Below are 18426 nucleotides of genomic sequence, written 5' to 3'. Positions count from 1 at the left end.
ACATTTTCTAACAGCTGTTTCTTCTGTGTTATGTAGGATGATGAGGAGGAATCAAGCAGGTTAGAGGCAGATGAGAAGATACTCCTGGATCCTAACAGTGAAGAAGTTTCTGAGAAGGATGCTAAGCAAATCATTGAGTGAGTGTTCTGCATGTGCTACTTTTGTTTTTACTTTTGTTAGGAATTGTGATTTCTTATAGTGGTGGCCCCCAGGAATGGCTTGCTGTAGTTTACAGTGAGTTATAGCTGCTTCTTTGACAAGAAAATCTGCAAAAGGCAGCATGTAATAGTTGGCTATCTTATGTACTGCTAGAAGACTAGCTCCATCCAGAGCACTTGCCAGAGTTTGTGATTAGCACTTCTTTACAAATAAATGTGACCTATGGTCAAAACATACTGTTTACTTTTTTCATTGTTGATTTGTTTGTTTCTGGAAATTTACTTCAATCATTTCTCTGCTTTGCAGGACTGCCAAACAAGATGTGGATGATGAATATAGTATGCAATATAGTGCTAGAGGGTCTCAGTCCTACTACACAGTTGCACACGCTATCACAGAAAGGGTGGAAAAGCAGTCTTCTCTTCTAATTAATGGCACACTAAAACATTATCAGGTGAGAAATAATTGAAACATCATAATATTTAAAATTCGGATAATGTTAGATATTTCAATGTGGTATTTCAAGTGACAAACCCAAGGTTTTTTTAAGTATTACAAGAATTCAATTAGGTTAGAAATAAGGATGCACATGAACAAAGATATCAGTTATCTATCACAGATAATGATTAATGCTTAGTGCTTGAATTATAATATAACTTTATCTGTGCACTTGTAACATTTTTCATTACAGTTCAATATTGGTTTGTTTTTACTATCCTTCTTGGACCAGCGACTGAAACCATCTTGGTTTCAGTTTTGCTTAAAATTTTCATTTGTGGTGTTTAATAGTAATCTTTTCTCCCAATATTTAAAAGTCGAGAATTTAATATTTCAGTTAGAATCCTGACGTTTCAGTATACTGATGCACTACAGTTTGGAGAGAAATAAAACATTTACTATGGAGGATAACATCTCATACTCTTTATAGACTTTTAATGGATTTAGTAACTTAAGAGTTTCTGTGTTCTGGCCTAAGCAGAATACACTGAAAATGTCATTAACAGGTGTTTTTGGCACTTTGAATGTTGTGTTGTTTTCCAGGGAGCTCTATAGACTTTGCATCCTTTATGCCATCTGACCACTCCATTATCTGCATATCCAAATTAAAAAAAAAAAAAAAGCTATTCTCTGAGTTACCATAAAGATGTATGTCTTTGCACTTCCAGAGAACTGGGAGGAAGACTATTTCCTAAGAGCTCAGTGTGTCAGAATTAGTCCCTGTTCTGTATGGTTCTCAGTACTATCCTATATTACAGTAGCTTGTTTAAATTACTTAAAATTCAAGTGTTAAGCTAATTTTGTCTTTTGAAAGCATTTCATTGTTGTTTTTTTTTAAATTGAACTCCTCTACATGGTGGGAGAACAAGAGAATGAACAAAAGGTGAAACAAGCATTCAGACTGGTTGTATGGTCCAACTTTTTCCCTGCAAGGACAATGGAGCAAAGCCTCAGAGCAGTTTTATTATCTCCTTCCTAGAAGGTTTTCAGTACCTAAGCAGACCAAGCCCTGAGCAACTTGTCTTAGCCTGTTATGATCATGGTTTTGGGCTAAAGATTTCCTGAAACCTATTCCGAAATGAATTACTGCATGATCCTATGTTGGTCCAAAGCAAAACTCCATCTGAATTTGAATTATTTTCTCAAGTTTTTGCAAAAGTGTTTCACATTGAGTACTCAACAAAAAGAGAAAATTGTTATTTATTAACTGATTTTTGAAAGTGCTGAGTTAACATTTCTAGCACCACTGAGGAACTATTACTAAGACAAGATAGAATCTGATTCACTCTTAGGATAAATATGTGACTTTCTTGGCTCTGAAGTCCTCTTTATTTTTACAGCCTCACTGTCATATGTTGTCCAAGCTGTACACCAAATGAAGCAGGGATTCATCACAGGCTTTTTTACTGTGTAATCCTTATTCATTGTCTGGGAAGGTTAATTTGATGCAATAAATAAAGTCAGTGTATGACAGTATAAATTTGATGGCCATATTAGCTTAACATGCTCATGGACAGGAGCGTGACAATTCTTCTTCCTGTATTTTAATTATTTTTTGAAGCATAGAGATATTGTTAAGTCATGTTGATCTGTGTTTTGCAGTGCAATTTCCCTGTGTATCACAGAGTAAAATAATTCAGTCTGTGGAGTTTGACAAATAATGGCAGAAATTACCAGTTAGAACAGATCCTTCAGCTATTTAAGTGATGTCTAGCAATTGAACTGGAGATTTTGTTCTTCATTATATCTTTTCTATTTGATGATTACTGCTACAAAAAATAAGAGACATATTTGGCAGAAGAGCTTATGGCAAGAGCATTAAGGCTTGTCCGTGGTTCTAGCAGAAATTTTTTGAAGGAGATTTTGGTGTTTTGCAGCTGTCCCCTTGAACCTCTATACTTTCCTGTCCTCTGTATTTTATATCCTTTTTTCCTTCTTAGCTTTTTTTCTGCTTTTCCGTATTTCTTACTGTCAAATTTGGTTAGATTCTTTTCTTGACGTAAGAGTACTCATGTATGTCAGGAGAGAAAGTTGAATGATACAGGAAGCACTGGGTTCCTGTCCTCAATTCTGAAGCTACTTGTAAGTGAAACATACAGTTGCAGAATAAATTCTGATCTGTTCTTGATGTCTTGAGTTCAATAAAATTAGTTTCCAGAGAACTTAGTACCCAGATGTAAATCAGTAAGCACATACATAAACCTAGTAAATCAGCAACATTATTTTGAATGTTTTCTTGCAGAGACAGTGGAAGGTTACTTCAGACATACATTGTTTTCTCTCTCAACTTTCTTGGACTTCATAATTTAGTTTTCTCTCCATGTCTGAAACGCACTGAAAGTCTGGATCTTAGAAACAGAAACTTAGATTGCAATTGTATAAGTAATCATATACATACACACATGGAAGACCACATGACAAGTCAATAATGTGAATCCTAAAACTGTGGTTATAGCTGTGCTTTCTAGTAATGCTCTCTGAAATGTAAAGGTCTCCTGTTATATAGATATCTCTTAGCTACAGTACTCTGGAATCTTTCCAGCTCTGGGATTTTTATATACAAGGTACATAAACGGGGTGTTCTTTGACAAGGAAATACTGACAGCCAGATACTGGTGTCTGCTACAAGAGGCTCAGAACATCAGTGATGAAGTTGGGAAGTGTGAGGGCTTACCAAACACAAGAGATTTACAAGTGTTGCACAGAATCAGCAGGTTTGATTTTAGAAGATTTTTGATGAGGCACACAAATTGTATTCAAAATGCGCAAGAAGCTGTGATTCTGTGATTCTGTGATTTCATTAGTGCTAAAACTGAGGGAGAAATTCACGTAATGTCAGGTGTTCGTCAGCCTTATAAAAGAGCGCCTGCGTTTCTTTCTGCAAAAAATAAAAAAATAAAAAATATTTCTCCATGTATGAAATCTGACTACATTTTGGTCTTTTCTGGTGAACAGGAGACAACATTTTGATATAGCTACTACCAGGAACAATCCTGAGGGATTTTTTTGTTTTGTTTTTGCTTGTTTGTGTCTGCTTATTTTTGTTTAGGTAGGGAGGGGAGTGAGTAGTGGGTGATTACAGCTAGAGGAGAAAGAGAGAAAAGAAGTTAAGATAGGCAAAGATTCTCGTGCTCCTAGAGTTATTGAAGGAAACCCAGCATTTAACTAGGCAGGTCATGAGAATCTTCAGATTTTTACTGTTGATGTTAATTACTTGTGCATGTTTTAAATAACAGAAAATATTATTCTTCATTTCAGCTTCAGGGTCTGGAATGGATGGTTTCACTCTATAATAACAATCTGAATGGGATTTTAGCTGATGAAATGGGTCTGGGAAAGACAATACAGACTATTGCACTTATCACTTACTTGATGGAGCACAAAAGGCTCAATGGCCCCTATCTCATCATTGTTCCTCTTTCGTAAGTAGAGAACATCATTCATCTGTTATAATTCTAAGCATTACAGGTTGATTTTTTAGAAATACATGCTTGTTTTCATATTGTACCAAGATGAGGGGGCACACTGAGACACACTGCACATCTGTGCTTTCATTTTGATTTCTTCCCAAGTAATTGTCTGGAACCAGAAGGTTAACCACATGGCTCATCAAAGAACATGTTTCCACTGGTTTCATGTCTTGTTCTTTTTACAAAACATATAGTGAATTTACCATTGTTTACTCCTTAACCACAAGAGGAGAATGGCATTTTCTTTCAGATTACATACCTGCAGATCCCCCTACTGCTTTAACAGTGATACTCAAAATCTGTTTTTTAGTTCTTTAAACAAATGTTGCCCCATCAAATAGTAAGTAATACTTGATTAAGATAGGATAGTCTTTTAATTACTGTATGGCTAGCCCTTGCTGTAGCTTTGATGTGTGAATTCACAACTTGGTCATTTGTGCAGTATTATGACTGTAATAATCTGTCTTACTCTGCCCCTTGTTCCTTTTCCAAGATTCTACTTTTTATAGTAGCTTTATAGATTTTTTTTTTGCAATGAATTTTGCTTTCACCAAAGACAAGGTGTGAGTTCCAGGGATTTGAAGTGCTGAGTTTTAAAGAAAAGCCATTAGGTATTGTAAAATGAATGTAGTATCTTGAGGATTTGTTTTCTTATATTTGTGTGTACATGATAAATGTCTTGATTTATATACAAAGTTCCTTGTCCTTACTGTTAGATAATTCATCTACTGATTGTGTAGAGCATGCAAGTACTGTAGGATTGGGATATATTTTATTCATGGCCATCTTTTATGATTTCTTTTTAAGCATCCTGTTTTCTCACTGTGCTGCATTAGTGGTTAAGTAGCATAAATATCATAGCTATACCTTATTCTATGAGGACATGTGACATGCTCAAGTGAGCAGAAATGACAAGAAGAAACGCTATAAAGTAAAATGAAGTCAAAAATAAGGGATGTTATTAATATGTATTTTCTTACAGGCACAGTAAAATTGTAAAATTTCATTTGAGTACTCACTATTGCTTTTTTCCTGTTTTTGTTTCTGAAAGAGAAGAGCTGAAATTCTTATAGGCTTTACAAAAGGCTTCTTTCTCCATCTTTTTCCATATTCTAACATTAACAGCCATTGCTTCTGCCATTGCAGGTCTAGTTATTGAAAGAAAAAAAAAGATCTACTTTTGCTGCATTTAAAAAGCTGTTTGTTGTGACCTTGTGGTGGAAATAAAGTGCAGATGTCAGGACCTGCATAGTTGCACTCAATGACATTAACGTCATTACAGTGGAAAATAGATGAATTCTACTGTCAACATCATAAGGCTGTATTTTACAAGTTACAAACTCACTTTGTGGATCCTAAGTAGTGTAAAATAATTCACAAATATATTTTCTATTCTGGTTTACCTCTCCTGCCCATAATATACTCCAGAATATCAATATTACTATAAAATACAATCTGAATTAATTTTGAAGAGGCTTCTGAATGTGAGCTGAAAGATATTTTTCCCATTTTTTTCCTGTTTCCATTTCTCTCAAATGCAAGATTTTTGTTACAGTATATGATTTTTATTTTCTTTAATTTACTTAATTTAATTATGGGGATTGATTATATGGAATGTGTTAAAAATTATGCATCCACTGGGAATTACAATCTGAATTACAAGCAATGAACTATTTCTTCATCTATGGTAGGACGTTATCCAACTGGACATACGAATTTGACAAGTGGGCTCCTTCTGTGGTGAAGATATCTTACAAGGTTTGATTCACTTTTTATGTGATTATAAATGTGAAGGGCTGAGAATAAAGACTGTTTTTCCTTTGCTTCTGCATGCATTTCCAAATTTGTCACATATATTTCATGTACAAGCAGTGAGAATTAATCATCCTGAGAAGATGACTGTAATGAACTATAATTGCTTTCAGACAGTGAAATGCAGAAGAAAATTGTTAATTACCATATTTTGCAAAGCTTCTAATGAGAACAATACAAATGAGCAATACTTCCCATTTTATACATAGCTGACTACTTTGCCTTTTGACTACCGTAGTAGTGATGAGGAAGACAATAGTGATAAGACTAGACTAGCATGTTTTCATTCCCTGGTATTTAAAAAAAAGAAAAAGAAAAAAAGAAGATTGTGTATTCTAGCAACAAGTTAGGGGAAGGACATTGAGTAAGTTAGGAATATATAAATAAATTCTTTTCAATGCTATAGGATTCATGTGCTTGCTCTGTGTCTGCTTATTCCTAAAAAGATGGACCTGATTACTTCCTTGGAAGAATGAATAACAAAATACTCATTTCCCTCTCTCTTTTAGGGTACACCTGCAATGCGCCGCTCACTTGTTCCTCAGCTTCGAAGTGGAAAATTTAATGTTCTTTTGACTACATATGAGTACATAATAAAGGACAAACATATTCTTGCTAAGGTAATAATGACTATTGTCTCTTAATGGCAAGATGTACAAATACTTTCATATGGTACACAAACCAGAAACATAGAATCATAGAATGACTTGGGTTGAAAGGGACCTTAAAGATCACCTAGTTCCAACCCCCTGCTGTGGGCAGAGTTGCCACCACTAGATCAAGCTGCCTGAAGCCACATCCAGCCTGTTTTTGGACACTCCGTGGATGGGGCATCCGCAGCTTCTCTAGACAGCCTTGTTCCAATGTTTCACCAGCCTGTGAGAAAAAAAATTTCCTCCTAGCATCTAAATCCCTGCTTTTTTAGTTTAAAACGATTCCCTTTGGCTCTGTCACTATCAGACCATGTAAAAAGTTGATCCTTCTCCTGCTTATAAGCTCCCTTCCTGTACTGGAAGGCTGCAACGTGGTATCCCCAGAGTCTTCTCTTCATGATGAGCAACCCCAGCTCTCTCAGCATTTCTTCATAGGAGAGGTGCTCCAGCCCTCTGAACATCTTTATAACTCTGGATCCCCACTAACAGCTCCGCAACGTCCTTGTACTGGAAGCCGCAGCCTTGAATGCAGTACTCCAGATGGAATTTTGCTGGATAATAACTGACAGTATGAGCAACTTTATTTCAGCATCCACTGCGACTTTCAGCTTCCGCATTAAAAACTAGAAAGCTACTTTGAAGTGTAGTAACAGAAGTGATCTTAACTATCCTGCTTCATTTACAAATAAAAACATGACACTAGTTGAATCAAAGCGAGGTTGAGGGTTTGCTGTTCCTTGAAAGCTTAGTTATTTGGATTGAAAATTCTTTTGTCTTTTGTCAAGGTTGTTGTTGCAAACAGATTTATTTGGAAATCGTAGTCTCTTTCTTCCCATCTAAATCATATTCTGACCTTAAGTAGTCAGACATCCCAAATTCTTTTTGCTGTTTGTAAGGCCACCCATGCGTCGATAATGCTCGATATATTTTTTATTTCATTTACTGATGTTTCACATTTGAAATATTTTTGATTTACACCTGTTGGGAAGAATTTCTGTCTGGCTTAGCTTTGCCAACTTTTTTTTTTTTTTAATTTTTTTTTCTTTTTCCAGATTCGATGGAAATACATGATAGTAGATGAAGGTCATCGAATGAAGAATCATCACTGCAAACTGACTCAGGTCTTGAACACTCACTATGTGGCCCCTAGACGAATACTACTGACTGGGACACCATTGCAGAATAAATTGCCTGAACTGTGGGCTCTTCTCAATTTTCTTCTTCCAACCATTTTCAAGAGCTGTAGCACCTTTGAACAGTGGTTCAATGCTCCATTTGCCATGACAGGAGAAAGGGTACTGTATCAGGATTTTTTTTTTTTTTTTTTTTTGAACGTCAGAAACAAAATACTTGGCATGAGCTCCATTTTGTTTTCAGAAGCACAGTAGCGCTTAAATTCTCTCTGGTATTTAAGGATTTAATGTAATTAAAAGCTACCTTTTCTAATGCCAGAAAATTTCAATTTTTTTTTTTTTTTTTTTAACTCTGAATCAGTTTGATTGTAACATACAATTAATGCACATACTTAGCTTTCATATGAGATAAGACATGACATAGTAAGTAGTCTTGTAGTGACTTCTATAAACTTCTGTAGGTGGACTTAAATGAAGAAGAAACTATTCTGATCATCCGTCGTCTCCACAAAGTACTCCGACCCTTCTTGCTGAGAAGACTGAAGAAGGAAGTGGAGTCTCAACTGCCAGAAAAGGTTTGCAGTGAAAGAATTTGTGGAAGGGGTCTAATAAATTTTTTTGAAGTATTATAAGGTTTTTTTCAGATTTATTTTACAGAAGAGTGGTTCTTTAACAACTGTGGGTAGCTTTTTTTTTTTTTCATAACTCCTTGCAAAGAAGGCTGAGGAATCTTGAAGACCTGAAGTTTCTGTATTCTCAGTCTTCATCCTCAGTCTTGCAGCTTTAATTCTATTTGTAGTCAACCATGGTAAGTGTAAGGCCATCAACTTAGTTCTCTTGGAATTTGAAGTGGTAAGTGGGCATTAGATTCTGTCCTATCCCATCTTCCCCATACTGGGTAGAACCTTTTAACCATCGCACAGAAAATCATTATTATTACTGACATTATAAAGTGGACAGAATTTTATTGTAAATTTGTAACTCCTATTGCAGGAGTTCTGAGTTACGTGGAGTGTCAAAAGTTTATTTTGTTTTGTTTAAACGTAGGATGTAGATCTGTAATCAGAATGTAAAATTATGTTCTGATTTGAAATATTGTCTTCATGAATCTCATTTTGTCCTATTCCATCTTCCTCTGCTGTCCTGTATCACCTTTCACTTTTATTCTTCACAAAATAAGTAGATATGTTGATATGTTTTTTTTCTGTTTTTTTTTCTTTTTTTTTTAAAGTAAATTTGAAAGCACAGTAAGGAGAAATTTGCTTCTAAGGTCTTCTGGGTTGAAGCAGTACCAAAAATGATTTTTTTTGTATGTGTGGCATTTCATGAGTTAAAGAACAGTGACTGAATGAACAAATAGCTCTGTACATACATACTTAAACGGAAGGTTTAAGTCCTTCTCATTTTTGTGGCTTGTGAATGCTGTTACTGCTGTGGCTTTCTGTTCCTTCAACAGTCAGATTATTAACACCCTCCTATGCAATATCTTTTTGAGAATGAAGCATACTTAACTTTAAAAATATTAGTGATTTTTTTTTTTTAAATTCTAATTTAGACTTCTAATTTAATCCTAATTTAGTGGACTTTAAGTCCAGTTAGAGTCAGTGTTTTTGATAAATCTGTTAACAGGCACTGGAGAAGGGAGGCTTTAGAAGTTTTTGTTTCCATGCCATGTTCAGAAAAAAAAGTAGTTACTTCAGCTAAGAGCACTGAACTTGTTGACCCAATCAGTTCTGTTTGATCTTATTACATCTTGGTAAAGAAGACATTAAAGAGATAGTTACTTCACTTTTTATGATTTCATCCTCCTGTCCTTTTTATATGGAAATAACTTTATAATTTTTATTGGTTATATATTACTTACTAGACAGCTTTTTTTTCTAGTCCTTTTGTGAGATTTCTGGTTAATCCGGCTTTATCATGGGACTGCTATTTATTCATTTATTTATGTTTACACATAATTAAAAACATAATGCCTGTAATTCGGAAGTTGGGTGATAGAAAAAATATGTTAGAATGGAATATGAATTGATTTAAAGGCAATGAACAATCAAAACTTGCTTTCATAAATGCAGTTGTTCAAAGGAGAATAAGAACTTAAACTGACTGCATTCTAGTTTAAGTATGCATAATGCTAGATAGGCATGTAAGGGCATGCAATTATGCTTGTTTACTAAATGTACAACAATGATTTTTGTTGTGCTTTGCAGACATCATAACATCCACAGGCTGTTAAATGTACATGCTTGGTTGTTGGTTTTGTTTTTATTTTATTTAAACTCCATGTTAAGCAATAAGTTAAACATTACTTAAACATATTTTTTAATTATTAAAAGATGAGAACAAAATGTTCAGAAGTTTTGCAATTACACTCAGAATCCAGCTGTTTAATGGTAGTTCTGACTCACAGATAATGCTTTGATGTACCTATTGCTATGCTTGCATTTTGTTTGCTGCTTGCTGAAATCAAAGGTGCTGTTAGGTTATGGATAAAAGAGTAAGTTCTTTGGTTAGTATTTTAGGATGACAAGAACCTGCAGCTAGATTCTGCTAAAATTAGTATATCAATGTGTTTGTTCGTTTGTTTGTTTTTAAACTTAGGTGGAATATGTGATCAAATGTGATATGTCTGCTCTCCAGAAGATCCTATACCGACACATGCAAGCCAAGGGAATCCTTCTTACAGATGGTTCTGAGAAAGACAAGAAGGTACAAGACACAGACTAGAACACACAGGAAACAATGCATTAAAATTACTTGTTGAACATATGACTTCTGTTTCATAAAGTTAGTATGTAGACTGTTCCTGCAGGTATCTTTGACTGTAGCTTTTCTTCACTATTCACAAGGAAAAAAAAAAAAAACAAACCAAAAAGAAACAGTAAGTGTACATACATTTCTCAAATAGACAATATTTAAAATTAAAAAAAAAAAAAACAAAAAAACAACAAACAGTATTTCTCTTGGTTGAGTTTAAGAAGTTTTCTGAGTAATTGTGCTTGCAGAAGCCCTGGCTGTGAGAGGCTATTCTTCAAGAGCTCTTAGCTTAAATCTGGTTTTGGACAGCATTCATACTTAATTAATCTATTAATGAAAAGGTTCTTAAGAGAACAGTAGGATTCAGATTCGTAGAATTGGATGTTAGAATGCATATTAATAAATGTTGATTATGACACTGTGGGTCTTCAGCTAATACAGGAAAAGGAGATTTCCATTCATCAGCTTAATTATATATACAGTATATGTTATGACATTATGATTAAAGTGAAATACGTTGAATGCACTGTGAGAGTTCTTGCTACAGAGCACTTGAACACTGCAGAACAGCTTGCATACAAGTTTTGTTTGTGCCTACTTGGCTCTACTCTGTGCATTTTACTCATATAATGCAAACACATACTGTCTTTTCACCATCCTTGTGCAGGTACACTATCTCAGAATGTTTTGTTGATTCTTCCATAGTTGCTTCTTTCCAGTGCTTTAAGTGCTTCTCCTTTTTCTTTAATTACTTCGGACTGGCTCTGTTGTGTTAAGACTTCCTCTACTTCCAGTCTTCAAGGGTATAAGTTTTCACTGTCTTCCAACCCTCTCTTCATTCACTTTCTTGTTTATGACTGCTTTATCAGGCGCTTTTATTCAATGCTATTCATTGCCAGCAGAGGGAGGCGAAGGTTGTTGAGCAGTTTTAAGTTCATTCAACAAAAAACTGCTGTTAGTTAAAAATCATGTTTTTTTGCCAAGTCCAGCCAGCGACCAGCTCACACTAGAGAGAATACATTAAGCAACAGAGCTTCAGGAAATAGTGTGAATATGAATACCTTTTCAAGAAAATTTAAGATGATTTTGAAAAGAATAAAAAACAAGTTTTAGATGTATGGAGTACCCACTCCAGATGTAAAATTCCTGTTCTTTTGTAAATGATTTTAGTTTTAGATGTTATGGAGTTATGTTCTTAGTGCACTTTCCAGTAAAGATTAGAATATTACAAGTATGTAATATGACTGGATAGCATAGTTTTTGCAGTATTATCTGGTTTTATTTTACCTTTATTAGTCTACTACGTATAATTGTGCTGTAAATGTACAGCTTAGTCTAGCACCTAGTGATTCTTGAGTGTTTTTTCTCAGCTGAACTGAACATCGTCTGAATTCAGTCCTGCTTCTAAGAAGGGTTCACTACAGAGTAGGTTTTGAAAGCATAGTTTGTGAAATACTAGAACACCTCATGCACTGTGTTTAGTTAGTCTTTTTGCTGTCTGTTGTCTTGTGTTTTGCTTGGCCCAGAAAGGAGGAGCAGATACCATAGAATTGAAAAGCGTCCAGCTAGTACTGTTTCCTGCCAGGAGGGCTCATATCCAAAGTAGTTCATACTGTAAATGATAAGCAGGACAAAAGTTGTACTGTTTCTGACTCTGAAGATAAGACAGAATACCTTTTGCAAATTACGTTCAGGTCTTTGTTTTACATTATAGAGCATCGTTATGATAGGTGAATTTATGCAGCAAGATAATTGCATTACAGATTATGATCTTCTTTGCTTCCTATGGTTTTTTTTCTTTCTTTTGTTGTTTTTTTTTGTTTATTTTTGTTTTAATAACAATTTGGTGTTTGGATTAACTGCGTTTAAAAAATGTCTTTTAGAAGCTTCTTTAATTAGGTTGGAAATGAAATTCAGCATTTGATTTGCATTGTTTATTCCTGTAGGGAAAAGGTGGCGCAAAAACTCTTATGAACACCATCATGCAACTGAGAAAAATATGCAATCATCCATATATGTTTCAGCACATTGAGGTAAGGTTGCTAGGTTTGATTTTGAGTTGTTTTTATTCGGTATAGCTAGCAGCAGTAGAAAACTGCTGTTGAAGCTTGAGTCTCTCATAAGGAACAGCTGCATGCATAATTTGTGTTGGAAAAGAGAAATTTGGAAAGCACAGTAATTTCAGTCTTTTATATTTATTGGCAATCCAAAGTCTAGTTTTAAAGCATTTAGTCTTGTTGAGATACCATCTCTAAAAAATAAAGGTTTTTTTTTTTTTTTTTCTTAAAATTCAAGACATTCCAGACTAACTTAACCCCTACCCAGAACTAATTTGTGACATAGGGTATGTTAGTCCAGAGTGCCAACCAGTAGAGAGTCTTTATAACTAGCAGACTGCTTATCTTTCACTGTATCCAATATAGTCCTATTCTATCCACCTTGTTTGGCAACAAAAATATGCTGTTGATCTCTCAGAAGGACCCAAAGTACGTAAATAAGCTAGTACATCTAGGAAGTATCATAAATATCTGAAATTGAACTACATTTGTGCATAGACAAATACCTACTCTGATGCACTGTTGTGGTTACACTGTTCATTCTTTTGATTGTTAATTAATTGAGTAATTTTCAATTGGTTCTTCTGGTAGTTAGTGTAATTTAATTATGCTCTACTGTATTTGCAATCTGAGTTTCAAATAATAGCAGTACAGAAAAATATGAAGCAGATCAGTAGTGCAACAAGGTGGATACCAACAGTATCAGCGTAATAGAACTGTAACTCTTAACATTCATATATTTAATGTAGTTGAAATAAAGGTGCATAATTTTGGTTTCCTATTTGTAATAATCTCTTTATTGCTTGTAACTCTACAGGAATCCTTTGCTGAACATTTAGGCTACTCAAATGGTGTCATCAACGGGTAACTCATTTTTTTCTTCCTTTTAGTATAAACTGTTTTAGGACTACTGCATCATATCCATTTTCTAGAAGATAGAAGCTAACAAACATAAGCAGTTTCTAAATTAAATCAGGGTAATATTATTAAGAAGACTCCTAATAACCATAAGGCAAGCTATCTCCATAGTCACCCTCACATCCAAGACACTACTCTTACTTGAAGTATTATTTCGTCCCTGAATTAGCAGTTGACCATCTTCAATGTTCTTTATTGGTAATGAGAATTCTCTCTCTGACTAATGCTGTGTCTGTGCTCCATCACTAATTCCTGAATGAGAAAGTTGTTTCTCTGACTAATATCTGGGAGTATTGTATCATAAAGAGAAGAATTCACCTTAAGCAGATAATGGTTATGGGAGTCTGAAGATGGATTCTGAGACTTTCTTAATGTCAGACCAGAGATTTGCTCACAGGATCCCTCTGTTCACTGAAATTTCAATTCTCATGGTTGGAATACATGTGATAAAAGTATTTCTCTTTCTGTGGGAAGAGTATTTCCTGTTGCTTCAAGGGCCTTTTAATTTTTTTATTTATTTATTTATTTTGTGAAGCTAAGTTGTAATATGCAGGTTCCTTTATTTTTTAAAATATTACCTTATGTAGCAAAGGCGATCCATCTAAAAGTTCTTACATGCTTGATTGGATGTCTCAATAGCTGATTCTGTATATATCTATGTTTGCTTTTTCTCATCTCTCCTCAAAGCTAAGGATAACTCTCCCATTATTACACTAATCCAGGCCAACAAAATAGAACATGAAAGATGAATGTCCAGTTGTTACTGCATGCCACACAATAAAACTGAAACTCTTGCAAAGTATTTTTGCCACTTCTGAACTACTGTGTTTCATATATATCAACTGATTACAGCTAACTGCATGACTGAGAACTCACTTGTGCAACATTCTCTTGTGATAGATTTCACACAGGCCAACTTTTACCATTTGTTTATTCTGAAACAAGACAAAGTTTATTCATCAGACAACGTTAATTCATATAATTCCCATTATATTGTACTAAACAAGAAATTTGAAATCCACAGTCTCAGTCTTTGAGAGATGGATGGATGGAACAGATGTTTTGTTTCCTTCTTACTGGAAGACATGCTCATTATGCTAGTTTTTTCCAGAATACACTCTGTCTGACACGTGTAAAAATTTTTAGCACAGAAGCAATTCTACAAAGAAAAAGGAAAGAGCACTATGTCTGCTGGAAACCACGTGTCCTTCTCACACAGACTGAAAATTGCTGTGTTAAGATAGCACTGGCTAAGCAGATAAGGGTTTTAGAGGATTGTTCCTGTCATTGTTTTATACAGGTCCACAGTGTTCTATAATCTACCTTGCACATACTAGTTCTGAGTACCACTAGTCCCTGCACATGGAAATACAGTACATTTTAAAATTCAGAAAATATTCCACAGTATTTAAGATTGATTTGCCATTTTCTCATTCTAGATAAGTTCAGACTTCCTAAACTGAACCCTTAGTTTATGTATCATTCCAAATTGTTCATTACATTTGCCTCCACAGCATTCCGTCTCTCCAAGCTCAAGTGTTCTTAGCTCTTGACTTTCACAAAAGTATGAAATTTCCTTTTCTTAATTAGATTCCCACTAGAAATTATTTGATATCAGGATACCTTGTATATAAGAGAATTCTCCTCACTGTTACTAGCTCTCACTGTGATAAGGTGTAATGGTCAACCATTTGTTATACTGAAGAGTCCTTATAGTTAGATGACTTACTGATCAGAGGCAAATGGTAGCCCTGTGATTTATGCATATGGCTTAGTGTTTTCTTAGCAGCGCGGACTTGTGCTTGTGAAGAAACTTTGGGAGAATTCCTATCATGGTGTATTTTTTATCTCCCTTATAGGAGGGCAGAGGAGATGCAGGACACATATTTAAGGCAAAATAACCAGTACTAGACCTCTTATGTGAGGCTTTTATGACTCTCCACTCATTACAGGAGAACAGACAGAGAAGGTGGTAAAATGGTGTCTTTCCATGCCTGTTCTAGAAACTACATAGAAACCAGACACCTGAAAGTTACTGCAGTGATTCTCCAAAGATGTCATAAGGAATTTTCTTTCTTGTTCCTTTCAAGTTCTTTAACTTCTCTACCACCTTTATTCTAGATTAAAGTAGCACTTCTTACACTAGTTATTTGAAATCAAATAGAACTTTTTTTCTTGGCACTTCTTCATCCAACTGTCCATAAATGTATGCTTTTAGAAGAAAGGTGTGTATCTTGTACCTGACACTTGCTGCTTTTTAAAAAAAACTTGGGTTTTTTTAGTCAGACCTCTTGGCTCCTAAACAGTTTAGTCTTTTGCTAAGTGTTTATGTATGTATGCATATGAGAAGATTATGTACCTTTTTTTTAATTATATAGTTGATAATGATAAATCATATTTGTAGGATATAATGAAGGTTAGAAAAAAGTGAAATTTATTTCTGTGGTACACATCTTTGTTATGTTGATTCAATCATCCTTTTTGCTTTAATTCATTTTCTTAGTTATGGATTGAATTTCAGCACTAGCAGTCTGTTTTGTGGTTCATAGCATAGGAGAAAGAGAAGCAGTTAAGCAAAGCAACTAAACATTGTGCAAGACTGCTTAAGGGTACATGTTGAAAGTTTTTATTCTTATACAGCTTCTCCTGTTATCTCTGTATATTATCTCTGTCCAGTTTGGAATTCATCTTTTGCCTGAGCATAGTAGGAAGGGAGTTTTTTCTTGTAGTTGAATGGAAAGATTTCTGACATACACCTGTCTAGAGCATCTTGTAGCTGCAAAAATAAACACCTGTTGAAAGCAAAATTAACAGGCGAATGCCTTAACAAATAAATGGCTTATTACTTAGGTGAGAAATAATGTTTGTTTTGATGCACAGTGAGACAGAATTCAGTTTCGTAAAGGCAGTTGTGGTTGTAAGTCCACACTGAAGAAAAATCTGTTCCAAGCAGGAATTCACATGGGTGTTTATTTTTTATTAAATCAACATAAAGCAAATAAAAAAGATGTATGAATCTTGTTTATCTTAACTGAATCTTTCTGTTATGCTACGATGTGACCATGACTAAAAACTTTTCTATTTGTAGGCTTATTCTAGTATTTACTGTGCTTCTTCTCTTAAACAGAGCTGAACTTTATCGGGCCTCAGGGAAGTTTGAGCTGCTTGATCGCATCCTACCAAAGTTACGAGCTACAAACCATCGTGTGCTTCTTTTCTGTCAAATGACATCACTCATGACCATTATGGAAGACTACTTTGCCTTTCGAAATTTCCTCTACTTGCGTCTTGATGGTAAGCTGAATGAAAACAGAATGAATAAGTTAGGGACGGGCATCCTTCGTTAATCTGGATTATGAAATACCTAAGTTCTCTTCATAGTAAACCACTGCTGTGGTTTGACTCTACACAAGTGTGAACAGTTCAACAGTTCCATGAAGAAAAAGCCTGCAAGGATATTTGTTATGAAAGCATAGCTACAGACCTATAAGGTGCACTACACTGGAATGTTCCCTGTCCTTACATATCAGGCACTGAGCAGGGTGTACTTATGGTGATTTTAGTAGAGTCGATCTGAGATCTACCTGTCTTCCTGTCTCTTTGACTTTATCTTTCATCCATTTAACATCTAAACCATTTGGCTGAGGGATTGTTCTGATGAACATTCATGTTCCTGGAATGCAGAGGATGTAGAGATCTACAATCCACTTGTTAGTACTTAAGTTGTCTGAAAATATTCTTTTGATTATAGATGTGAATGGTGGTATTTTGACTAGATTCCAGTGGAATTAATTGATTGGTGACTAAAGATTCATCACCATTCTCCACAGGTTACATGAATTTCAGTGAAAAATAAAATGGTACCTATAGATTTCTTTTGATTTTTACAGGAAGATCGCTAGCCTCAATTATTTAATATGTAAATAGGTAGCTTTTTTACATTTAAATGAAAAAAAAAAAAAAGGAAACATAATTGAGAAGTATTGAAAGAAAATAAATAAAAATTCAAAATCCTATGTGGAAATCCCATGTTTCCATTGTGGTTTTCTTCTGTGATGAGTGTCTCTATCTCCGAGCTTCTTAAATATTATTTCTTTTTAATCAATTTATCTCTCACGTGGTGCTGTTGTAGAGGACCAGCAGCACTTACCAAAATGCCTTTTCAACAAAAGCAGTGGTATAAGAAAAATGTGAAGAACAGCATGAATAAATGAGCATTTAAGGTCTTTTGACTATTCTTGGGTACTGCAGTGTTCATTAACATTGAGAAGTATACCAGTCCTTTTCAAGTGTTAATGAATATAAAAACTTCAAACACTGTTCTTCTCAAATATAAATCAAGTAATGAAACTGGGCATAAGCTTACTGTCTTGTGTCACAGGATGTCTTGTGCTTTTTTCATGCTAGAATGTCAATGGCAATACGCAGTATGATAAATACAATATTTTGTTGAGATTTTGCAGGTAATTTATAAATCAGTAAGATGAACTCTTCTTTCAACTTCTCCTATTCTCTGATTGCCTTCCACGATGGAACATAATGTATACATAAAATTCTATCTGCTGTATGTCTTTGCACATTTCGTATTTTCTACCCAAGTCATGTACTGGCAGCATTTTGACTGTGAGACTGTAGTGGATGTCTGGGATAGAGTTAACTTTCCTCATAGCAGCCCATGTAGTGCTGTGTTTTGCATTTGTAGCTAGAAGTGTTGATAACACACCAGTATTTTGGCTCTTGCTGAGCAGTGCCTCACAGCGTTGAGGCTTTCTCTCCGAGCTGCACCCCCCTCCCATTCCCAAGGCCATTCGGTTGAGGGTGAGCAGTAAGCATAGAGCAAGAGCTGGGGAGCAGATGCAAGATCCGAAATGTATATTGCATGCCACTGTGCATAGTTATAAAAGCTGAAGGAAAGGAAGAGGATGCAGGAAACTTGTGGTTATGATGTTTGTCTTTCCAAGCAACTGCT

The 18426-nt window shown here is 35.0% G+C and overlaps 1 protein-coding gene across 3 annotated transcripts in view; it reads left to right on the top strand.

Moving 5' to 3' along the window:
* The window catches only part of SMARCA2 (SWI/SNF related, matrix associated, actin dependent regulator of chromatin, subfamily a, member 2), a 105241-nt gene that overhangs the window by 46159 nt on the left and 40656 nt on the right, over positions 1-18426 (top strand). For all 3 annotated transcript variants that reach the window (XM_052700928.1, XM_052700929.1, XM_052700930.1), the window contains exons 14-24: positions 37-137; positions 466-613; positions 3916-4079; positions 5819-5885; positions 6449-6559; positions 7645-7887; positions 8187-8300; positions 10327-10434; positions 12429-12515; positions 13357-13403; positions 16585-16751. In XM_052700928.1, the coding sequence (XP_052556888.1) occupies positions 37-137; positions 466-613; positions 3916-4079; positions 5819-5885; positions 6449-6559; positions 7645-7887; positions 8187-8300; positions 10327-10434; positions 12429-12515; positions 13357-13403; positions 16585-16751 (1357 nt within the window). The remainder of the gene's footprint in view (positions 1-36; positions 138-465; positions 614-3915; positions 4080-5818; positions 5886-6448; positions 6560-7644; positions 7888-8186; positions 8301-10326; positions 10435-12428; positions 12516-13356; positions 13404-16584; positions 16752-18426) is intronic.

Source organism: Tympanuchus pallidicinctus, unplaced genomic scaffold (genome assembly GCF_026119805.1).
Source record: "Tympanuchus pallidicinctus isolate F22 unplaced genomic scaffold, pur_lepc_1.0 scaffold4, whole genome shotgun sequence".
Taxonomy (NCBI): domain Eukaryota; kingdom Metazoa; phylum Chordata; class Aves; order Galliformes; family Phasianidae; genus Tympanuchus; species Tympanuchus pallidicinctus.
The sequence above is the reverse complement of the archived record's forward strand: the minus strand, read 5'-3'. Positions and strand labels throughout refer to the sequence as shown.